This window comes from Pseudopodoces humilis, chromosome 1, assembly GCF_049639895.1.
Source record: "Pseudopodoces humilis isolate 2021_Gansu_Grassland_sample_001 chromosome 1, ASM4963989v1, whole genome shotgun sequence".
NCBI lineage: Eukaryota > Metazoa > Chordata > Aves > Passeriformes > Paridae > Pseudopodoces > Pseudopodoces humilis.
Window position 1 is genome coordinate 149,823,417 of NC_142200.1, and position 25,038 is coordinate 149,848,454.

The 25,038-nt window shown below is 42.5% G+C and overlaps 1 protein-coding gene across 7 annotated transcripts; it reads right to left on the reverse strand.

The window, feature by feature from the left end:
- Positions 1 to 961: 961 nt before the first annotated feature.
- Positions 962 to 24,765, reverse strand: LOC102102203 (uncharacterized). Of its 7 annotated transcripts, XM_088059066.1 has the most exons (10): positions 24,639 to 24,765; positions 20,530 to 20,655; positions 19,004 to 19,171; positions 16,695 to 16,810; positions 16,253 to 16,419; positions 14,300 to 14,401; positions 11,901 to 13,695; positions 9,346 to 9,480; positions 9,084 to 9,264; positions 962 to 7,508 (listed from the first exon to the last, which is right to left on the reverse strand). In XM_088059066.1, the coding sequence occupies exons 5-10, from the start codon at positions 16,396 to 16,398 to the stop codon at positions 7,255 to 7,257; spliced, it is 2,613 nt and encodes an 870-aa protein (XP_087915192.1). In that variant the 5' UTR covers positions 16,399 to 16,419; positions 16,695 to 16,810; positions 19,004 to 19,171; positions 20,530 to 20,655; positions 24,639 to 24,765; the 3' UTR covers positions 962 to 7,254. The 7 variants fall into 7 exon arrangements, with proteins under 7 accessions (XP_087915192.1, XP_014112244.2, XP_087915189.1 ...); XM_014256769.2 differs by lacking the exon at positions 19,004 to 19,171; XM_088059063.1 differs by lacking the exons at positions 19,004 to 19,171; positions 24,639 to 24,765 and adding an exon at positions 24,529 to 24,607.
- Between the last annotated feature and the right edge of the window lie 273 nt (positions 24,766 to 25,038).

Consider the following 25,038-nt stretch of genomic DNA (forward strand, 5'->3'; position numbering starts at 1 on the left):
GAATTTCATGGCTTCACAAAGCCCAGCCTGTCACACAAATGTGGATTTAAAACACTTTTGATTCATATTATTTAAAAATCCACGTAAAACACTGGATGTTATCAGACTGATTTGGGAAGAACACAATTCCCTGTGCCTGTTTTCTAAAGCATCTCTGCTGGCCAGCTGCCAGCACAGTCCCACTAAAATAGTTGCATTTATTCCACCACAGGTGTTTTGGAACAAGTGTCAAAGCAACCAAGCTGCAGTGAAATAAAAGCAGAGATGCCTGTCAGGGAAGGGATGTTTCTCTCATGATCTGCTCTGGAAATCCCCTTCTCTCTGGAAAAAGAGGAGAAAAGAGGAGGCTTTTTGGCAGTGTCTCCAAAACTCATTTATAAAACACGTGTCCAAACAGCAACAACAACATGAACCTGCTCAGAAGGGCTGATTTGGGATATTTGACATGTACAGGGTCAGCTGAAGATGGAAACGCTTCAAAATTACATCTTTAGATTATCCAAAGCTCCGTGGATATTTTTATAACTTCTCCACCAATGAAAAACAATCCATTATTTTTTCTGCCTGCCACCAGAAAAGAAAAAAAAATGCTTTTAAATTTTAAACTCTAAAGCAAGAAACTCTTCCTTGTCAAGGTTTAGAACATCACACAACTCCAGAGGACAAACCAGCCAAATTCTGTTGTTACCTGAGCAATTCTTGACTTGTGCTTCTGATCTCTGCCAACAATTTATTTTGAGAAAAAGTGCCAAATTCATCCCAATTCCCCCCAAAACATCTCTTGAAGTCCTTTCGAGTCTGCCCTTTATTCCCAACTACCTGAAGCAAATCTGAATTTTTCTGGGTGATCCAAGAGATCCCTCATCCCCAAGTCCAAGAACTGCCCAAACTTCCCCTTCTTCCAGAGAATTAAGACAATAAAAGCAGCCACAAAAATCACAAAGGATTTTAATTTCCGTCATGAACACACAACAGGTCTTTCCAAGGCAGAGTTACCAAACTGAAATTCAGCAGCTGAGAAAACAGTGTGAGCTGATGTAAATAAGCCTTTGCTATTTATTAGGGACATCCACACAACACAGGTGATTATTTAAATAAAAGGAATCAAACCACGTACACAGAAAATACCAGAAAATTACACTGGCCATGATTTATTACAGAATTCTCCTAGGTCTGAAGACTCTCACACATGAAACACAAACCAAATCAACACAGGTGGACATAACAAGGCATCCTGGTGTTCCACAATAAAAAAAAAATAAAATAAAAATAAAATAAAATGAAAGGAAAAGCAGATGAAATTCCCAAGTTAAGGTGCACCAACACCCTGTGGCATCAGAGTCCATGTGTGAAGGGGAATTTTAAGGAAGTTACACAAGAGGTAGAAGTAAGATTTTTGCAGCGTTCAAACATCCACAGTTGTTTTACAGAAACACTTAATAAGCCTAAATTGATTAATGATTAAGAATCTTGCATAATCAACAATTTGCTTTTTTTAAGCTAAGTTATAATTTCAGGTATTTCTGCTGGGCCCAACTAAAATCTCCTTCAGTAATATTTCACTAGCAGTGTAAAATGGGATATTTTAAGGAAATGAGTTTGACCAACACACACATAAATTATACACTTCAGACACCAAACAGTAATATTAAAATATAGATGCTATTCATCTTTATATATCTGTCATAAAAAATAAAAGGAAACTTATTTTTCCCATCTCTATCTTGGAAACAGCCTAATTCTGTGAAAAAAACTATGCTCATTAAGTTACTACTGTGCATAAACAAGTTGTGTTTTATTCAGTAAAAAACATAAAGCAATCTTTGTCTGGCAATGATTTTTACTCTGATTTATTCTCTAACCAGTGCTTTTTTTTTTTTATACACTATATGCAAATATTTTCCTTTTTAAAGCTCATTTGGCAACAAGCAAAGAGGATTTAGAACTCCAGTTCCTCAATTTGTTTCAAAGTTGCTCCTAACCCAATATATTTTCAATCTCTAACAGCACAGACATGTACATTAAACACATTATTCTGCACCTTTGATTACAGTATTGCTAATGAAGAAAAATAAAGACCTTCCATTCTATATCACTGATAAATTCGCTTGGCAAAGTTATTATTTCATTTTAGAGAATTACAAAGCAGTTCTCTACCAGAAAAAAAAAAAAATAATAATAATTGATAAAAATCAGACATCTCAAGTGCTACAAACCAAAGGAAAAATAAAGTGCTGGTGACTGCCATGGATGAACTGCACAGGGAATAAATCAAGGTCTCAGCATGGTTAAGGCTCTACTTCCCTCCAAGCAGAACAGGAGAAAACGAGGTGTGAAAATTCCCAGAAACAGCCCCAGTTTCTGCAGCAGGTACATTCCTCAGCTTGAAGAGAAAGCAAAATTATCCCAGCTAATTCCAAGGATCCCTAAAAAAGAGGCTGGGAACTCATCCCTCCAGAGTTAATGATAAATGTTCAAGGTGAACGCTGAGCTTGTGGTTAACGAGCTCCTGAGCTCAAGGTAAAGCAACAAAGCCAAATCCAGACAGAAATCTCTTAAACTACTGTGCCTTCAGTGGGAGCAGGACCACACTCAGCTCTTCAGCAGCCCAATTATTCCAAAATAATAATTAAAATACATATTCCACAGTCAACTGCCCTCATACTGACTGATGTGAAGGGCTCCCTGCTCCTGGCTCAATCTATGAGCACTAAATAATCAAGAACCCAAAGTTCTTCCACTTTTAACGACTCCATTGGGAAAAATAAATAAATCTGTAGCAGACTGTGGCTGTAAAGAATTGAACATTTAGTTTTGCAGCTAAAATCACATACTCTGCCACAGAAATAAAGATATAAAGAACAAAATCCCCAAAAACTGTGCTTTGGGCTGGTGCCACTATGAAGTATTTGCCAAAATTGCAGCTCTCAATCAAAGAATAGGAAAAAAATTAAATAAAATTCCAATACCCAGCTACCAGAGCAGGTAAAAATATAATTAAAAAAAAATAAACATATAGGCTTAAGGTCTGTTTGTTGCATAATTTTTACAGTATTTCAACATATAAAAAAAAAAATCCAGCTTCCTGCAGAATCAGAGCTATGACTTCATGGTGACTTAGTGAAGCAGAAGCCAACTCTGCCCAAAATCTCAGCAGCTGCACCCTGACAGCATCCAATAGGGAAAAGAATCTTGATTCAAGAGAGGATTCCTGGTCCCTCAAGCCTTCCTCACCATGGAAACCAAAAGAATGAGCCTCTCCACTGGAATTTGGGCTCCTGGAGGCTCCTTCCTTCTTGAAGCTCCCTTTTCCTCCTTTATATCCCCCCAAAAAAGGGTTGCAGATCAAAGACAATCCCAGGAAGTTGTGCTGGTGGTCACCTCTGGAAAAGTGCCCAGGAGCTTTCCACAAAAACCTGGGGGATCCCCACACTTCTCTGAGAAAAAGAAATAACCTCAACAAAGCCTCTCACTCACATAATCCCCACCTTAAACCTTTCCCTCCAAGAAAAACAACCAGGAATAACCATAAAAGACTTATTGTGAACTACAGCAGCAGTCCTAAGGGAAATCATTTCCAAATTTCACATGACCAGGAATGTGAAACAAAAAAAGACCAAAAAAACCCGAACAAAAAAAAGCAAAACAACAAAACAAGAAGAAAAGGCAAAACAGAAAAGACAAAAATATTGGTGGGGTGGTAAATGCCAGCAGCAAAGAAAAATATCCAGTTTGGAAAGGATAAAATCCAGTAGCAGCAGTTTGTGAACGAAATGTCACCCACTCCTGAAAAGGCCACAAGCACCACGAACTTAAATAACCTTCCCTGCATGCTGCTCTAATGGAAATAACAAATTAATACCCATTTTTAGTTTACATAAATAGCATCAGAGCAACTTCACTGCCAGAGGGACCCTGTGGATACAGAAAAACAGGGATATAAAACCTACAACCAGAAAAAAAAAATAAAAGAATGAAGAGTTCTTTCCCTGCTGCTGGCCTCCCTTCTGGGAATTAAAAAGGTTGAATCACCAAAAAACTCCAGTTATTTATGGAGAAATAATTGTAATTCTTAAGTCTGTGTTGTGCTGGACTACCAATCTGTGATTTTAAAGTATTAAAGATTCACTACCAACCCTCAAAAAGCACCTGATAATAATCCTGACTCAAAAAGGGACAACTGAGTATTGATTTAAACTGGAGCAATCCCTGCCACCAGGACTGGCTACAACTCTGCCACCTTCTTCATCTCACCCCCAAAATTTAAAAAGTATAAATCAAAGCAGGGAAAAAACACCCCATTAAATCTCAAGAAAGCTGAGTGGAGGGGTAGAAGTGGGGAAAAAAGGGGAATAAACTGAATTTTACCTCACTGCTTCTCAAAATGGGGAGGGAAAGGGGAATTTGCTTTTTTCTCTCCAGAAATCAAACCTAACTCCAAATCAAAACCACCTCTTTGGCTTAAGTGTGACCCAAAACCTCAATTCTGCTTTCCCTGAAGTCAGTAAAATGTGAATACAATTAGTCCCTAAAGCCACAAGCATCATACTTGTGCTTATTCACACCAAAAAAACAGTGCAAGACTTGCAGAATTTGTACCTTAAAATTGCCAAATTAAACACAAGGCAGCAAAAATTATGACAGAGCTGCTGCAGCCCCAGGTGTTATTTTACAAAATAAAGTGGGTTTAATAAAGTGTTATACAAAATAAAGTGGGTTCTTTTCCCTTAAAATGCAAAAGAATTTGTAATAAAACAAGAGAAGCAGAGCAGAAATTAAGAACTGAAGACAAAACTCATTCTAGGTCTGATACTGTTCATAACAAACTCATTTATAGAAAAGGGCACTAAAAAAATAAATCATTCTTGTTTGAAGATCTGGAGTTTTTGTGAAGAAAAGAGAGCGAGGCAAAGTGAAACAGGAGCATTTGTGGGGCATGACAAGGAGCACCTGACCCGGGCACATGATCCAGGGGGACATGCCAGAGGCACAGAGCTCCTTAAAGAACCCAAACCTGGATGATCTCGTGTGTGCAATTAACATAATTAACAATGTGTGTTGATTACAGTCACGTGCAGCCACGTGTAACCCTTTAAAATGCATTTTTAAACTGAGAACAGGAGAGACCACACAGCTTTTTAACACTCTGGAAAAATGAGGCTGTTAAAGGCACATTAACTATGAACTAATTAAGATCATTAATTAACAGATGAGCAGTACTATAAGAACCAATCATACCCTAAACCACTACAAAACAACCCTGGTTCTGTAAACAGAAAAAAACCCCAAGATTCAGACTCTCAAATTCTGATTTCCTGTCAGTACAGCAATGGTAAATTAATTTTAATTTGGGCAATTACACCCCCAAATCACCCACAAACTGAAATACTGCAAACTCCTCTTTTAAACTGTGGAGCACAATCAGTTTCACAAATGCAGACTGACCCTTCTTAAATCAGTTTGTGCAAATAAATTGCATGTGCACACAGAGGAAACACTGAAATAACTCTGGCATCTGTTTGTTAAGGCTGAAAATAATCTGTTAAGTGGAATTCACTTTCTTTAGGGGAAAAAACCATAATTTTGCTATAGTAAGAATCTAATTTCTATCCACTTTTGCTTTTAAACTTGGTGGATTGCAATGAGGCCTGGGTAAATTTTAGCTACGAATTTCCACACCCCAACAGAGTTAAGGGTGGCACTACTGAGACAAAATCTGCTCTAGAAACATCCACAGATCCAGAACTACACAACTGCATTTGGAACACTTTTCCAAGTACAAATATATATGGGAACAGTTCTATAATTACCCACAAAAATGTCAAATTTGACACTGAACACCACATGATATAAAAATCTTCATTTTTGTCCTTCAAATTTTGCTTATATCCCCAACTTAATTCACTTTTAACCCAAGAACTGCTCTCCAAAGCTGTTCATTAAATCCTGACACTCAAGAACCTTAATTATTAGTACATGCTAGGAGATTGTGTAACAGTAAGACAGCTGTTAAAGCATTAAAATATTCCTAAATACCCTAAGATTACACCTTGAGTTAATGATTCTTTACTAATTTTCACCCTGAACAACCACACTCTGATTGTCTAAGCCATACAGTGGAGACTAATTAACAGCAATTAAATATATTAAACCTTCCACACCAACAAAAAATGATCAGTGAAACAGCTTTGGTAACCTAGTACATAGTTAGTTTTGTGTAAATATTTTGCAAACATCCCTTTCCCAAAAAAATCCCTATATACCACATGTATATTTATATAATAATATACAGAGTTCCTGAGTAAATCCTTAAATCTGATTATTCGGAAGATTTGGCAAAATATTTAACTTCCTATTACTAAAATAGATTTTTAAATAAACATTGAATGGAGACATTAAAATAAATATGGAATGTGTCTGAGAAAAATTATAGTACCATGAACATACATTAATAACAAATAATAGTTATTTTAATTAAGTGCATTCTATGTTATATTGTTACTGGTTTTCAACCCACTGAGGAACCAATAAACCTAATTTCTAATCCTGAGCAAGTTTTCTATCACCTGCTAATGTGCATTTCCATGCAGTTCACACTGCAAAGCTACAAAATCCACTTTTTTAGTGGAAAAACCAAAGCGGGCAATTCAATGGAAAAAGCTCTGTTTACACCGGTTTTGCTGGAAAACTGAACTGGCAGCACAACTGCTGAAGCCTGTCACACAACCAGTACTGAACACTGATTATTCCTGTCAAACTGAGGGAAAATCTGTCACCAAAAGCCACCAGCACAGCAGCATGGATTGCTCCCGGCACAGTGAAAACTACTCGGTGATCGCTTTGGCTCTGGAAAGAACTACACACGGTGCAAAAAATAAAAATAAAACCCTGAACGATTATTGAGGACCTTTAAATATGCTAAATTGTCTCACTGAGCAAAAGAAAAGGAGAATTAAGCTCTACCACGCTCTGGTTGCTCAGGTCCTGGCGGGACTCAGAGCTTTGGGTGGAGGAAATGCTCAGCTCTCGTTCAGCTCCTCAGAACACCGAAATTCTCAGCAGCAGAAAAACTGCACTGACACCACCACAAGCTGTGTCTCTCCATACCAGAATTCCAGTACCACAACTGCACTGAGCAGGCACCTTAATTAACCCTTTTTGCTTCCTGACATCCTATGAAATCCACCTCTCCCGGTGCTGGGGAGGACCCGAGCCCTTCCCTCCCATCCTCAGCTTTCCTTTTATCATCTGCGCTTATTCCAAAATCTTCGTCGCTTCCTCAGCTTTTTCACTTCCTCTGCTTTTGTGCTCCACGCTGCTTTTCTCTTGGGTGCTTGTGCTTGAAGGGCAAAGCTCTTGCAGTGTCCCTTGAAGGAGAAGCTGTTGATTTTGGGGTCTGGCTGGAGGGGATTTTGGCAGAGTCCCCTGAAGTGCGCACCAGAGCGCGGTGCGGGCCCTGCGCGTGGCACCAGCCAGGGCTCGCAGGGCAGCTGCCAGGGCCAGCACATCTGCAACAGGAAAAACACATCAGTGGACAAGCCTGGGAATGGTATCCATTTATATATTTTCTTTTTTTAAAATTGCATAAATTTGTTCAACTCACAGCCTGGAGCAAACAGTGCTCAAGGAGAAGCTGGAGCTGCACCATTAATGACAGCTACAACATCTCACGTGAATTGTCTGTGCAAGAAGGGTCCAAAATGCTGCAAAAGGGTCCAAAATGCTGCAAAAGGGTCCAAAATGCTGCAAAAGGGGCCAAAATGCTGCAAAAGGGGCCAAAATGCTGGTGGACACCGGGCAAACTGGTCTGCCGAGGCTGCAGGCAGTTTTTTGATTTTGCAGGAAGAGAGCACTGATTTTTGGATGGGTGAGTAAAAGCACAAAGATCTGGTCAAATACAGAGATGAAATCTTAAAGCAGCTCCACAGGGGATTTGTTTGCAACTGTGAATCCTGCAAGGCCAGGGATTGCAAACCTGCATATTTCCAGCCAAAACTGCTGATACTACAACCCTTCAAACACAGATTGTTGATGAAATCTGGGACTGAGCTGCTCCTTCACTCCTCTGGGAATTCAGGAAGGGAGGGGATCTCCCCAAAACCTGTGACTCAGCAGGAGGGACCAGGACCTGATGATGCCACAACTTGTAACAGATGATAGAGCTGTATGTTGGCAATATTTGGATGCTGTATTGGCATTAAATCTAATCATAATCATCCACTTAACCACTGTCCTACTTCTCCTGCCTGGCCAAGAACCTTCCTTCTACTCTTCCTGACTCCCACTTGGAGTTAAAGTCACATGGAAGTTTTAGGAGTCACTTTAAAAGTCAGTTTGCATGTAGGACTATTGTTTTAAGGGCATGACACTTTACATTCATTTTGTATTTTAATTTTTGGCACCTGAATTGCAAAAGCAAAACATTTTGATTCTCTTCCCATCTTATCTTTCCCCTGCAAGAAGAGCTATTCCACAGCCAAAGGAACCTCCCTGCCCACTTCAGCAGAAAGGAGTCACAGGTATTTTCTCAAGAAAAATAATATAATCCTTAACCCCAAATCATAAATTGCCACGTTTAGTGCTGCTACAGGTTATTCTGGCTTTACTGCAACAGCATTTGGGAAACATGGAATGTCATTCCTGGTGGGTTTGTGGTTTAGGTAAGGTAGACAGACAATTGATTTGCACAACACTGGCAATTTTGTTATTATTTTATAAGCTGAAGAGAAAAGACAGTTTAGCCATATCAGGAAATAATTCTACTTGCTTAAAAATGAGCACATTTTTGCTTTAGGACAACCACTTATGGCTATATAATGTCACTGAAGAGTTTTTACAGTTGTCACCTAGCCAAGAGGAAAAAACTTCAAAGTTTTTAAACTAGTAACAGGAAAACAACAAAAAAAACAATAGAACTCAAAGTAATTTAAAGTCTTAAAAGGTAACAAGAGTGTATTTGCAAACTTTCTTTTGCCAAGGTGACAAGAATTGCTGTGTATTGCAAATTTACATTTTTAGGTGGAACATATTCAGAACTTAATCCCTGAAAAAGCTTTGAGGGCTCCAGGAATGGGCAGCACTACCTTTCTCATTGCTATAGCGTGGCACCCCATGACTCTGGGGGTTTGCAGCATTCCCAATCTCATCCTTCCGACGTGCCTGGGTCACCTGAATGGCTTCCAGGTGGAGCTCCAAGGTCCTGGAGATGTTCCTGTGCACAGGAGCACCACAAAGCCTCTCCATTCTTCCTATCAGCACGAGCACCTGGCAGAAAACACCAAAATCACTGAGCACTGGTTGAGAAACAAACAAATCCTGAAGGAACTGCAGCTCCACCAGGCCTACCCTGGCTCGTTCCCGGGACTGGTCGACGATCAGGCGATCCACGCGGGATGGGTTCGCGGGGAGTCGGGACATGGGGCAGGTGCTGGAGCTGGAGATGTGCTGCCCTGGGAAGTGTCTTGAAAGGTCAGCCTCAGTCTGAAAGGGAAATGATTTGTCACTGTGAGTGCTTGAAATTAGTACAATGGCATCAATCTGGTTTTTGGCGCTGTGTGGAATTTTCGAGCGGATTAGGAGTGAGCGCCCTAGCAACTTCTGGCTGCATTGACAGAAAAACATTCCCAAATAACCCAGAATGGTTTGGCTTGGAAGGGACCTTAAAGCTCATCTCATTCCACCCCCTGCCATGGGCAGGGACACCTCTCACTGTCCCAGGCTGCTCCAAGCCCTGTCCAACCTGGCCTTGGACACTTCCAGGAATCCAGGGGCAGCCACAGCTGCTCTGGGAACCCTGTGCCAGGGTCCCACCACTCTCACAGCAAAAATTTTTTCCCAAATCTAATCTAACCCTGCCCTCTTCTGGCTTAAAGTCATTCCCCCTGACCTATCACTACATGGCCTTGCCAAAAGTCTCTCTCCAGCTTCCTCGCAGGAATATTTCTCTAATTCAGCTCTCCCTCAGAGTTCAACACCTCTCACTGCTTCTCTCAAGTGTCACATGTTATGGTTATTAAACAAACAGAACCAGGTGATAGCAGCAGCATAAATCACATCTCAAGTGCATCAGGATGAAATCACATTTAACACAAACTGGTACCACCTCTTTAACAGAGAAAATCTTTAACAGAGAAAATCTTTAACACAACAGCCAAACTTCTGCTGAGAAGGAGTGGCTCAGCCAGTGTCTAACACAGACAGTGACTAAACATCACCAAACCTATTTCTGGATAGGAAATTCTTACACGTGGAATAAAAAAGACACAGCTAGCAGTAGATTCCTTATGTCCTTCCTCCTCCAGGGTACCATGGATGTAGGAGAGAGGAGTCAGGTGCTGCACTGCCATTCAAGGCAAGGCTAATTCCACATTCTCACTGTGTGTATTTGTACTGAATTTGAGAGGAAGTCCTTCTCTTTTTGCTTTACTTCCACATGATTTAGTCCCTGCCCTGGTCCAACATGGATAACAAGAGCTGATTCCACCTGTACTCATCATCTGAGGAGCCCGAGAGGCATCCAGAAAAAAAAAGGACAGAGAAAGGGTCATGGATTCTTATAACAACACCAGAATTAGCTAAGAATTACAGCTAATAAGCAATTAACTAAATTACATGCACATTTAATATTGCAGACAATTCCTAACTTGTGGAAATGCTTTAAGTGTGAGATCCCTGGAAAAGTGGGGTTTATGATAAGCTGTGACCCCAAAGCTGCAATGAACAGGTTTCAGAAAGCTGAAAAGGCTGAGTGATCAGACAAGGTGGAGAGAATTAAATCAAATCCCAGGGGGAGTTTCCATCTTCTTGCAGTCATCCCCTCCTGAGGAATGTGGTTTGGCTGTAGGAATGGGAGCCAGGCTGTGGCAGCTGGCTTGGAGGACTGAGAACAGTTTATATTCCGTAACCACACAACGCCCTGAGCAACCCAGAGCAGCTCACTGGGATAAAACTGGATCACTTGGAATGGACCAGATCAAAGGGTCAAAAAAGCCCCTTTCATTAATAAGTACAAGGATAAACAACCCTCTTTTAATGAAGAAACAAAAAGCAGGAGACAAAAACTACGACTTGGTCTTTGTAAATGACTAAATTGTCCCAAATCCTGCCTGAGAACAGGAAACACTGGAGCAAGAATCATCCCTTTCTGACTTCCAGAGAATTCCTGGAAGGCCAGACAGGCAGAGAGGAGTCTTGTTTAAAGGCATCCATTGGAGAGCAGCACAGGCACTTCCATTCACACTTCCAAAAGTCCATTAGCAAGGTCCCCCAGCTGATGATGGAAAACAAAAGGTGTTTCCCAGGTCTGTTTGCTCAGACACCTTTTTCCAATGACCAGGAGGTTTCTCACATGTGGAAGCAGCCAAGGACTGGGTGCATAATTAGAACCAGGGGTTATGGACAATTCGTTTTCTGAGACCTGGCATGAATTCAGGGATTTGACTCCTCTTAGGAACGCTCTTCCTGATTCTTTAGAGCACAGAGCTTTCATTCCCAAGTGCAATACCCTCATTATCAGTGAGATCCTTCCCTGCCAACAGTTCTGGGAATGAGCCTGAGGCAGGAAAGTGACCATAATGAGAAGAGCATAAGCTGAAATTTCCTTTGAAAACAAACAAAACACTGTAGGTTTTCTCTACAAATAGAGGGTGCCCAGGATTAGTTACTTCATTTTCTTTTTTACTAAAGCCAGAGATTTACTACAACAAGGAAGGAAAAAAAAAAAAAAAAGAGAAAGCTGTGGCTGTATCACTGACAGTAAAAACCCAAACCAACAAAAATAACCCCAAACCAACAAAAATAAAAAAAAAAAATCCCAACAAACCAAAGAAGAAACACCATAGAACTTTCTCTCTTAAAACCAGCCAAGTCTTTATCAGGAATCATCACCAACTGTGCTTTACCTTCTTCCTCTCCTTCTCCAGAGCTCTCCACTGCTCGTAGCACTCCTCCAGTCGGATGTGGAGCTCGTTAGCAGGGCCACTGCGGCTCCTGGGAGCTCTGTACTTGTTAAATGGGGTTGGAAAGGCAAAGCAGGGGGCAGGGATTTCCCCAGAGAAGATATCATTGATGAAGGGACTCAAGGGGTTAAAGTCGTCGCAGTGAAAAAGATCAACAAGGTCCGAGAACGGAAACGGTGGCGGAGGGAAATTAAAATTATTTCCTGATGAGAGCAGTTGGTGATTAAATGGAGGGAAGCTGGGATTTTGCTTAAAATCAGACATGAATGGGAAAGAAGGAAGCAGAGAAGGATTGATGAAATCTGACAAGCTGCCACCATTTTGCTCGTGCTTTTTTGGAAACGCGTCGAAGGGCTGGCGGTTTGGAGCTGCAGATCCCAAATGAGGGATCCAATTCGTTCTACCTCTTCTATCATCTTTATTGCCACTTTCCTGGCTCTGCCTTTTTGGGAACCTGTGGTATTTCTCAGCAGGGTCTCCACCTGCAGCTTTCTGCTGCACGAACCAGTCGGGCGAAAAGCGAACGGGGAATTTGCGGCGCCTCCCCTCTTTACTCATCCCCGCATCCTCCTGCGATCTTCCAACGGGTCTCACCTGCTTCTGGCTCTCTGAGACGAAATGAGGAACCCCCAAATGGCTGGGAACTCCGTTGGATGTTTGTAACCTCCCATCTTTCCTGGGAGGGAGGGCGGGAAGGAGCTGGGGGTAGTAGGAGGGCTGTGTGAAAGGCTGGTGGGTGGGAGAGCCCCCCGACATGGTGGAAACCCCAGATGAGGACTGGGGACTCGTGGCCATTTGTTTTCCACACGGAATTTCAGATGCAGCTGCCAGGTTTTTCCCATCCAGCCACGCACACCCCTGGTACGAGGAATAACTCCCGTTTTGCACAGCATTTTTCACAGGTAAATCATATCCAGCTACATGAGAACTTTCCTTAGGGCCCATATTCACTTTACACTCATTATTATTATTATTAAAAGCATCTCCCAAAGTAAAGCCACGATGGCCATTTTGCACATGGCTTTCCTGGGGTTTTCTGCCTGTTCCTCCAGAAAAATTATTTTCCTTAGTGGGTTGATTGAAGAAATGAAGTGATGGATGGACAGGTGACTGCAGTTTGTGAGCAGCTGTGAAGTTTTCACATCTTTTAGAGAACAGCTGGCTGTCCTGGGATACTTTATCCCAAGAGTTATCACCAGGCTGATTGGAAAGATCAGGGGAATACTTAATTTGTCCTAGAGCATAATTTTTCAGAGCTTTTCCTCTTGCTCTTTCGCTTTTCCAAAGCTCCTTCTGCACGCTGGGGCTTTCCTTCATCCTGTTCTGAGGAGAAAAAGGGCTAAAACTGGAGCCACATTTTTCATAACCTCCATTTAACCTCCCGTGGTCGTAAGTGCACAGATGCTGGTTCCAGCTCCCACTTGGGAAGGAAAACCCTTCCTGGGGAGCTGTGGTGCTGTTCTGCCAAGAGGGATTCTCAGGGTAAGCGTTCATGGGGGCAGTGCTGGGATGAGCATGGGGAGAGAGCCAAGACTCGAGGAGCTGAAGGTCTCCCAGACCTCTGTGCAGCATCTCCACATCAGGAGGCTCCTGCAGGGGTTCCTGATGGCAGCTGGTGCCCAGCAAGCTGGGGAAATCCTTGTTTTGGACACAGTGCTGAGCTGGGAGCCCTGGGAACTCCCCATTGCTGCCCAAATCAGGTGCCCACAGAGGGGGAAACAATCTGGATAGAGAATTCCTGAAAGAGAGTTAAACAATCCTCCCGTCAGGATTTAAAACATTTCTTACTTTAAAACAATTCACACAAAACAATTCACACAATGGTTATTCCCCAGCTTTACATTATTGACCAGCCATGCACAGCTTTCCTCAAAAACAGGAGGAATATTCCCACTGCAGTTGAAATGCTCTGTGAAATCCCATCACCCAACTGTTTATCTGATGCATGTTCAGAATTGCAGGGTTTGTTTGGATTTATTTTTATTTAATTGGATTTATTTATATTTAATCTCGGATTCAGTGGAATCCGAGATTAAATATCTCAGATTCCACTGTAGTCAGTCAGCTCCCTACCAGTCAGAATTAATTATCATCTTTATTTCCTCCTCAAATTCTGTAAAGCTGAGGGAAAACTTAAAAAAAATTTGCATTTTTAACAGTTCAGTTTTCCTGGGTTTTTGTGGGTTTTTTTACTGGCAAGTGAAGACACCTCCACATTTTAAGGGGATTTAAAATGCTGTCATTACTCAACTCTGAAATAATTAAAAATGTGTATCATATCTGTGTGACAATGGGCATAAAAACCAGCACACAAATGACAAGAACTCTCAGAACAAACTTACCAATCTGTAGCTGGTTCTGGTTTGTTTGGCTCCTCTAAAATGCTTGACACCAACCCAAACATATCAGGCCCATTGCCAGAGTAATTAAGATTTATTGGTGCCCTGAAAAATGAAGTAAATAAACAACAAAGTAAAAGTTTTAAATAAGTATTTTTCTCCTAAACAAAACAGGCAAGAAGAAGAGGATCAGACTTTTATTTTAGCAGCATTTTCTAGTTGTTCTGAATTTAATGTATCCTGAGCATCCCTCTACAGAAATCTCTTCCTGCATTTGTGAATTCTATAGTCCAAGTGAAGTAGAATTATTTTCCTTCTTGCTTCACCAGAGACTTTCCAAGCACCAAAAATTTTTCTTTCTTTCCAAGAAACAAAACTGTTTCATGGACATTCCTTCAAACCTTGACTGTCTTGTTTAGAGCATAAATACAATCAATATTCTCAAAGTCTGGAGCATTCTAATTTATCTGCTGCCAAATAATTCAAAACCTATTATGTTAATCCCAGAAAATAATTTATTTACTTAAGTTGGACCACTTTTTAATGCCCTTTTGGACAGAGGTTTTAGTAAGTATTTTCTTGGTCAAGTTAGTTTCTCACTCAAGTCAGTTAGTTTCTCACTCAAGTCAGTTAGTTTCTCACTCAAGTCAGTTAGTTCCTCACTCAATAAAAGAACTAACTTAGTAAAAGAGCTAACTAACTATCTCTGGTAAATACCCAAGGTTTTCCACAATTTTTAAACAAACCTAATTTTTACTTCAGGTGTAAGATTAGATTTTTATTGAGTTGCTCATAATGACTCCTGACTCTTCCTCACAACTTAATTAAAACAATGCTGTTAAAGATTTCCTTCCCTCCATCCTCGTTGTTTTGCTCCAATAAACTTCCCTCCCCACCTTGTTCTGATTCCTTTCAGTGTCCCTGAAGATCTTGGAGTTTTCCCTGGTGCCACCTTACCCAAACCACCTCAGCTGCCACTTAATTGCTCACTGACTCTGATGAACACAGACAATAAAATGTGAGACAAACTCTTATTAAAAAAATCATCTTTTTAATCTCTTGCCACTGGGAAAATCAGTGAAAATTACACCCTGTTGGCTTTTAAGACCTCACCAGTTTCACTTCTAACTCAGTCCCTGATTTACTCCATGACTGCTCAGTTTCCTCTCAAAGGGATCTGGATTTAATTTTGGATGCACTGAAGTGCAAAAACTCTTTTGAAAATGTTTTCTGAATGCAGACCTGATACTTGATAACCAGATCTTTTCTGTGTCTTGGTCAAATCACAATGTTTTTTCTTTTCCTATTTTTTTTTTAAGGAGACCTCAAGAAATTCTGAATATCTGCTGGCTCAGAATGGGTGTAGACATGGATTAACTCTAATTCCATAACTATTTTTTGTCTTTAAAGTTACCTTGCAATAATCTAAAGGCTGCTTTAAGAAAATACTTTAATTGGCAAATTGCCTCTCCTTACTTAAAATTAACTCTTACAGTTGACACCAAAGCTGTGTGATCTTCTATTCAAAAGGTTTTTTGCAATGTATCTTCCTTAACTATTAATTTTCAGCACCTTGTGAGCCAGTGGACTCTGCTTTCTCCCCACCTCAGATTTTGTCTTTCTTATTAAGAAAATGATAAAAAAAATGCAGTGAGGTATTAGAAATGCTCATTAAAAGGGCATTTTCTCATCAAGAGCTGCTGTGTCAGTCTCTATCACCCAATTCCCTCCAAAAAAGGCAATATTCTGTCACCACCACTCGGCTTTAAGATGGAAAAAAGAAAACTCCCCCACATCTTTTCCTCAAAACCTCAGTAATAACCATTACAGAACAAAGAAAATCCGCTGAGTTTCCAGAAACTCTCCCCAAAAAAATATCCAAAATCCCCATTTGTTCTTTAGCACAAGAATTGCAGTGACCCAGAAGCTCTGAGGCCACAGCAGGAATGCTGATACCTTTTCTTTGGGCACTCCTGGAAGGTAGTTTGGGATGCAAAATCCTCGGCACATCCCGGCCAGTCGTTGCACAGCCGGGAGGGCTCCGGAGGCGTGGGGGGACTGGGGACTGCTCCCAGTAACGGGGAGAAAAACTGAGTGTCCATGGTTGGCTTCCTGCTGTTTACCTGCATTGAACAGAGAAAGAAATATTTCCTTTTTAATATTAGATGTTCATCTAGAGAGCAGTAAAGGCAGCAAGGCAAAGCTTTGCTTTGATTTCCTGAACTAAACTGATTTTTCGGGAATGCGTAACGTAGCCACGCCAAAAGGATAAAGTCTAAATCGTGTTCCCTCCTTTGCCTTATTAAGGCAAATTTAATAATGATTAATTAATAAAATTAATAAATTAACCCAAATCTGTCTTCTGAAAATAAATATGCAAGTAACAGAATTGACTTACTGCACAGTAATAGGAATTCTCCACAGGTTTCACATTTTAGGTGTTGGCGTGGCACGTTCAGAATTGCCTGCTCTGTGAGACTGGGAATGCACCTGTCCCAGGCAAACACATCCCCTCTGGAAAACAAGAGCCATCATCCTTTTATAACCCCAAAAAACACAAAATATTCCAGTGAAGAGCCCATGGGAAGAAGGGAGGAGTGCCTGGAAACTCCACAGAGCAAAATGTGGGTAAGAAAGAAAGCCAAGTACTGCTGCAGAAAGTAGTATTACGAATAAATAATTTATTCAGAGGTTATTTATGCCAAGAAAGACTGGAGCAAATGATATTTGAGGCCTCTTCCATCCTGGAATTCTCTGAATTTAATTTATCTTCTTTACTATTAATCCCTGGCCCAGTGAAAGCTGTCACAGACTCAGATCTCCCTTCCTGGGTATTTTCTGAAAAGGTGGGACAGAAATATTCTCTGGTCAGGTGTGTTCCCACCAAGAGCAGGACAGAACAACCCTGCAGAGAATGCTTTTGAACTTAAAAAGTTTACACAGTTTATCACTTGCTGTGAACTGATTTTGCACATCCAGACCAACCCCTATTAAATAACAGAATTAGAGGTACAAGGACCGCATGGAGGCCACACAAATATCCTGTAAAATTCCATATAAATGCTGTCAGTATTTATGTCATTAAATGAGGCACAAGAAGAGCTCACACAGGGACATTCTGACCCTGCAGGGGAGGAGGAGGAGGGTGTGACCCACACTTTCTGCTCCAAGTGACTCCTGAACAAACACAGGCATCCCTTAGGATCCAGCAAGGCTAAAATTCCACGAGAATTTAGCAGCAAGCAAGCAAGAATTTAGGCAATGCCCAGCCTCTGGTGCTGTCTGAGCTTCCAGGAAACAGCAGACAGAGAAAAACCTCCTGCTCCTTGGCCAGCATAAAATACTTGTGCACAGATTAAAAATAGGATCTGTAACAAATGGATTTATGCTTTATTTTCAGAGCCATTAATCACTGCTGATGTTGAGTTGTGCAGGACAATGTGTCTAAAAGCCCAGGAGAAGAGGGACTCCGTGTACCCTAGATAAGGCTCAGTGCTTCCAAAACACTGGAGCCTGTTCTTCCACCCAGTCAAACATAAATTCTCTTCTGGGGTTTACATAGGAACCTCTAACAAGTTGAAGGAAAAAAAAAAAAAAAAAGAAAAAAGAAAAAAAAAAGGATGGAATCACTCAGAATCTCAAAGTTACAAATCAATTAATTAAATGCTGCTTTTGGGAAAAAAAAAAAAAGAGGGGAAAACCTTCAATTTAAAAAAAAGAAAAAAAACTTTAATTGAAAGAAATTTTAACTCCTACAGTCTTCAGTAGGGCTTTTACTTTATTCCCCTGCATATCCTGGGAAAGCCACTGGTCTTGATGAATTGCCTTCAAAAACAATAATAAAAAGTTACATCTAAAGCCCAAGTCATTTGGACTAATTTTTTTCATTCAAACAGTGAAGGAGCAGGCAAAAAAAAGTATTTACCAAAACTACTCACTATTTCCAGAAGCTTCACACATTTCTTTGTACCTAGATTCTCTTATAAAGTTAGAGGAGAAATAGGTGAGCACAACTTCATTAGTAAAAATGTTAAGATTTCCTGTATAAATATATATGAAATTAAATAGTATCAAAGCTCTTTGACATTGATATTGTTGTGGTATCTGTGACATATAAAAAGGAAAGATTTAGATCAGACACTGAGAGAAAGCTGTTCCCTGTCAAGGTGGGGAGGCCCTGGCACAGATTCCAAGAGAAGCTGTCCCTGCCCCATCCCTGGAAGTGTCCCAGGCCAGGCTGGAGCAGCCTGGAATAGTGGAAGGTGTCCCTGCCCATGGCAGGGAGTGGAATAAATTATTTTTAATGTCTCTTCCAAACCAAACCATTCTGGGATTCTGTGATCTGCAAGATCAGTGAAAGATGTGCCCGAGCCATTTTCCACACAGAGGCTTCTGCAGCTGGAAACAGAGACCTGTATCTTGTGAAAATCCTCCCTCTGCTGGGATTCCACAGCACTGGGAATACAGCAGGACACTCCCACGTTTTTCCTCATTACTGGAAGTGTTTTGTTCCCAGTGCTGTCCAGTAAAGCCCTGGAAGCAGTTCAAGACTTGTGGCTGTTATTGAGAGATGCCAGGAGCTGCTGGCAACGCACCCTCAGGCAGCCTGGAAGGAGTTTTAGGAATTTTTCATGGAGAATCCTAAATTATGCCAGGGTTATGAACATCTGGGGGACTGGAACAGAATTATTTGGGTTGGGAAAGTACCTGCAACTTCCAGGGTGCACCAAGCCCCATCCAACCTGACCTTCCAAGGATCCCAGGGGCAGCCCCAGCTTCTCTGGGAAACTGTGCCAGGATTTCTTCCTCTGTAGAGATGGGAAGAGCTTCTGGCTCATATTAGATTAAAAGTTCTCTGAAAAGATGTTTTATAAGCTGAAAAATAACATTATCACAGCTAAATATTACTTCTTTGTACAATCAGAAGAAACCCCTTTCACTGACACAAAGTCCCACCTGACAGAATTCTTGGTTTTCCAAAAAGGCATTAAAATTAGCCAAAAGGCTTTTTTACAAAAATTAGCCAAAAGGCTTTTTTTTCAGCCAGTTATCCTAAAGGATAACTGCAGGATCTGCCTGCTCCAGAGCACTGCAAGAACATCCCTGATAACAGTAAACAACAGCACTGCAGCGTTGTCACAATCACACTGAGGGTATTCTGCTCTGATTTCTCAGCAGGATAAGTATTTCCTGTTTATTTCTTGGGTTTTGTTTCTTGGCAGGATAAAGCAAACACAAAAAAGCACTGATTTGGGGCGTTTTTAAGACTTTTAGTAACTCCCACCTGTGGATATCTTATTCTGTAGCACAGTGGGACCGCCTGACTCATTCAGGGTGCACTGCCAAGGATTCTCTGAAATCCACTGGGGAAAAAAAAAAATTAAAAAAAATCCCAGAAATCTCTAAAATGCTTTTTTGGGTTTCCCAGGAAATGAAGCAGCAGAAGAAAACAGGCAACAAGGATGTGTAAAAAATCAAATTCAGGGGAGAAAATAGGTCAGTTATTCAGACCTCTTAGTCAGGGATAAAACCATAAAAATGGCAGATAACTGAAGATTTCCCTCTAAATACTGAACTCACAGCATCACAAAGACTTGTTGCAGCAGCAAAAGGAAATGTTCCTTTTCAGCAGCCAAAGAATCAAGTAACCTTTTTTTCCTGAGGAAAAGAACCCAAGTTTGCCAGACCCCTCTTAGCTGGGTCAAAGGCATTTTCAAAAAGCACCTTTTAAGGTGGGCTGTGTGTGGGAATAAATAACTAAAATAACAGTAATGAATAACATTAATATGTAGAAAAATCATGGCAGAAAAAATCATGAATTTATGAGGTCAAGATATGGGTTCTGTTGCCCAGTTACAATTAAGAATATTCACAGGTTCACAAGCCATTTGTTTATTTTGTTTTAACACGAGCATCTAAATACTGGCTGTTCATTTCATACTAATTAATATTTTTTTGGGTTTTTTTGGCTCCATGGTAACTTCCAGCAGTTTTCCTTCAGGACTTTGTGGTGAGTCTGACAAAGACAAGAAGAACATGGGAGGATCTGCTGGATTTCCATGAGCAGAGGATCATTCTTCTGCCCTGACACAAACAGAGAAAGCTGCTCCATCTGGGAGATAATCTCTCCAAATGCTGAGGTTTTTGTGTAGTGTGGTTTATTCACTACAAAACAAACACCTCACATGAGTTTTTATTTCTGATTCCCCACAGAAATTCAGTTTTGGGCTCACCTGTGGCTGGAAATGCCCAGGGGTGGCACTTGGACCATGTCCTTATTAGCAGCAGCCAGGTTCTCTCCTCTGGAGCGTGCAGCATTGCGTGCAGGCAGGAGTCAGACTCCTAAACACCAACTTCTCCTGTTGAAAAGCAATTAAAATCCAAAAAAAAGCAGTTACCAGGTCTGTCAAAGTTGTATTTACAAATAAAACTCATTTCTAGCTCCTCCCACTCACAGCCCCAGGGCTCCTCCAGCCCAGCCAGCCCTAACCCAAGGCAAGATGGGGAAATCCATCCTGCCAGGGAAGGGAACAAAGCTGGGAAGGGGCTGGAGAATTCCTGAGGGAGCTGGGAAAGGGGCTCAGCCTGGAGAAAAAGAGGCTCAGGGGGAATTTCTGGCTCTGCACAACTCCCTGACAGGAGGGGACAGCTGGGGGATCGGGCTCTGCTCCCAGGGAACAGGGACAGGAGGAGAGGGAACAGCCTCAGGCTGGGCCAGGGGAGGCTCAGGGTGGATATTATGGGAAATTTCTCTCCTGAAAGGGTGGTCAGGCCTTGGAGCAGGGAAGTGGTGGAATCCACCACCATCACTGGTGGAATCACCACTGTTCAAAAGGTGTCTGAACGTGGCACGTGGGGACAGGGCTGGACTTGACCATCTGAGAGCTCTTTTCCAAACTGAACAATCCCACACTCCCAAGATCCAGGTGGAATGTTCCCATTCCAAAATCCTTCCCTCTGCTCTCTGCACACCCCACTTTGACCTGTTCCAAGGGAGTGTCCAGCTGTGGCTGCCCCCTGCCACGCGTGTGACACTCCCCAGGCCACAGCAGAACAACGCCCTACACAAACCTACGGCTTCATCTCCACTGCCACAAAGCTTTGACTGAGCAAAGCCCAGGGCAGCTTTTACGATTAGGATAAATTAGGGTAAATTTTGCAGCAGCCAAATTCATCCTAATTTTAATTTTTCCCAGTTTTTATCCTAATTTTTTATTCTCAAAACCTGACAGAGCAGCTGCTCCTGTCCTAAAGGAAGGAGATGATATCAGGCTGTACCCACATCCCACTGTGGCTGATCTCCCCCAAACTGCAGCACTGAGGATTTGGCTGATCTGGGTTTTGTTACCAGGAATGGGATCCTGCCACATCAACCTTTTATCAGCTATTTTTCTGTCTAACAATACACATTATTGATCTAGTTAATCATTACCTCAGGGACACAACCAACTTTAGAAATGGATCTCACAAAGCACTCATGGGATATCCCAAAGCCCAAATAACAACATTGATCTCTCTAAGCAGGAGCTACCTGAAATAATGGGAAAATCCCAAACCAATGCAGCTGCTGCATTTGGGCTTCACAAGGCACACAGGAATCCGAGGGAAGCTTAAAATTTACACAGCTGCTCCAAACAGGTCTGAGTGCTTTCCCTATGCTCCAGCCCCCTTCAGAAAAATGAGATTTTCTGTGCTCCCTGTCTGTGGCTCCTAGAAACAGAAGCTTCTTGCACTACTGGTAAATAAAAAGTGGATTCCAAATATTACCTTGGTATTTCAGGGAGATAACAGGGAAGGCCTGAAAATTTCCTCCTACAAGTTCCAGAATTGGGTGTCAAGTTTGGAGATCCACATTTCTCTCTAGCACAACTTTTTTTTTTAGACTCATTTTATATTTAGGCCTATCTGCTTTACAAAGCCACCTGGCAGAAAGGTTTTTGGGGATAAGAGACTCCAACCCACTCCTCAATGCCACCCTTGAAACGAGGCAGTGATGCCTTTGTCAGGTACCTCTTCTTGAGCCTAAAACCCCCCCACAAACTCACAGAACATTTCTGCAACATTTATATCAAAACTTCCAATTCATAACCTCACCTTCCACTGACTGAAATTCTTGATTTAAAAAAATAATAATTTGCCAGCAGAGAGTTTAGAAACAAAGCCCTGCCATTCACTTAAACTATTTCAAAAAGTTACTAATATTGTTTTTAACGAGAGATTTCATAGCTCTACACACTCCTCATTGTTGTCTAAAGCCACAAGTACTCTGAACATTCCAGTCCCACTATTTCTAATTATTCTGTATGCAAAAATGACTGAAACCCTTACTCTGAAGTTTCAGGTTTCATTTTTCTATGCAGGCTCCATGAAAATATAAGGGAATGTAATTCACCTTCACTTACAATTCCTGTCACGTGTCACACTCCATTATCTCCTGGTAGCCCCGGGAAACATAAGGGAATATTAAACAAATAGGTAACGAGTTTTTACTGGACTTCCACTCACTTTAAAGTCAAATAATCCAAAGGCACCTCAAGTGCCTGATTTGTAGATAATGTCCTGTGCTGTTAAACAGGATTATTGGTACTAATAACAAACCCTTTTGTTCAGGAATATAAAATTCCAGCTGGAGTTACAAAATATTTCTCCCAATTCATTCTGACCTACCCAGTACAGTTTAAATTCCAATAAATCAAACTCTTTCCAAATAGATCTTAAAACACACAAAAGTGCTCCATTGCTGAATGGGGAAACCCCACACTTTCTGAATTTACAAACTGGTGTAACGTGTGGACAAATAAATAGATCTTTTTAAATCAGCTGCAGAAGGATCAGGACAAACTAAACATTACATAAAAAGTTTGTGTCTTCATTTCATTAGACTACTCAGATATAAAGCCACTTTTCCCACTTGACTTCCTCCTCACTTTGTGAGATTAAAGTACAAATCAATCAAACACCTAAACTGCTTCTAAAAAGAAATAGACCAGTTTTTAATATTTTAATTACCTGGTTGTTAAGTTACTACACTTCTCAGAGGAGAGATGACAGCAAGCATTCCCAAGTTTCGTATTCACTTGGAGAAACACTTTTAAAGAGAAAGACTTTTAAAGTCTCCTGCTAGGAGACTCTGGTGCTCAGCACCACGAGATGCTTGTTTGGAGAAATATGGGCTTCGTCAGGCACTTACACCAAAGAATCACTTGAAAGCACTGAAAAATCACTGAACACTATTAGGAAAGTAACTCACCACACTTTACTTTAAACTACAACAACCTCAGCAAGCATTACAGAGCAGAAATCACTGTCCTGGGTGATTTTCCAGCTGTTCAAAGCACCAGCATCCTTCTGCACACCCCGAGTTATCCTTCGGACAGCCCGAGCATCCTTCCGGACACCCCTGGGTTATCCTTCGGGCAGCTCGAGCATCCCTCCTGGAGGCGCAGAAACCTCATCCCGCAGCCAGAGCCAACTTCCACCGAAACCAACCTGCGCAGCTGTCGGTTCCCACCGGCCATTCCCCGGCTGCTTTTCCTGCCCCAGGGAGCCGAGCCCGTCCCCGCCGGTGCCGCCCGTGCCCGTCCCCGCCCGCTCGCACCGCGGTTACCACACGCGCTCTGTTGCCAGGCTGTGGAAAAGCGTCTCCTCCACCCCCCTGGAGCCGCGGAGCGAGGGAAAAGCAGCGGGAGAACCTCGGGCACGCGGCGGGCTCGGGGCTGCGGGCAGGGAGCGGCCCCGGCGGGCGAAGCGCGACCCGCGAGTCCCCGAGCCCACACGGGAGCAGCCGGGCTGCCCTCCCCGAACCCGAGCCCACACGGGAGCAGCCGGGCTGCCCTCCCCGAACCCACACGGGAGCAGCCGGGCTGCCCTCCCCGAACCCGAACCCACACGGGAGCAGCCGGGCTGCCCTCCCCGAGCCCACACGGGAGCAGCCGGGCTGCCCTCCCCGAACCCACACGGGAGCAGCCGGGCTGCCCTCCCCATCCCCGAGCCCACACGGGAGCAGCCGGGCTGCCCTCCCCATCCCCGAGCCCACACGGGAGCAGCCGGGCTGCCCTCCCCATCCCCGAGCCCACACGGGAGCAGCCGGGCTGCCCTCCCCGAACCCGAACCCACACGGGAGGAGCCGGGCTGCCCTCCCCGAACCCGAGCCCACACGGGAGCAGCCGGGCTGCCCTCCCCGAACCCGAACCCACACGGGAGCAGCCGGGCTGCCCTCCCCGCGGTGTCACCTCCCCCGGTTCCCTCACGGCCTCCCGAAGCGGCGGGCGGGGGTCCCGGCCCGAGCAGGGAGCGGGGCTGCAGAAAGGCCCCGCGGGACGAGGGACAACGCCGAGCTCACATTTCGCTGCTGTCGCTGCCCAGCCAGTCCCGGCCATGGAATTCTGATGTCACCGCGGGGCCAGGATGCGCGAGGACTCTGGGAATTGCAGTCTCCTCCCGCCCTTCCCGAGCTTTGGGATCCCCCCTTCCCGCCCAGTTTCGTGGGAGGCGCGGCTGGGCTGAGCCCTTCAATCAGGAAACGCTGGATCCCAACTGGGGCTTCGGGAAATGCGGCTTCTGCTCCCCAGTTAGCAGAGGTAATTTCGAAGTAATTATGCTCAGGTAATCATCATTCTATATAAATAAATAAGTAAGTAAGTAAATAATTAATTAATTAAACAAACAAACAAACAAATAAATAAATATTTTCTATTTTCTATTTATATTTTATATATTTTCTGTTTTCTATTTATATTTTA

Coding starts and splice junctions, on each gene's coding strand:
- LOC102102203 (XM_005527818.3), bottom strand. CDS start 16,398: ATGGACACTCAGTTTTTCTCCCCGTTACTGGGAGCAGTCCCCAGTCCC. Junction 13,696..14,299: donor CCAGAACCAGCTACAGATTG/GTAAGTTTGTTC, acceptor ACTCTCTTTCAG/GAATTCTCTATCCAGATTGT. Junction 7,509..9,083: donor ACGCTATAGCAATGAGAAAG/GTAGTGCTGCCC, acceptor TTCCTGTTGCAG/ATGTGCTGGCCCTGGCAGCT.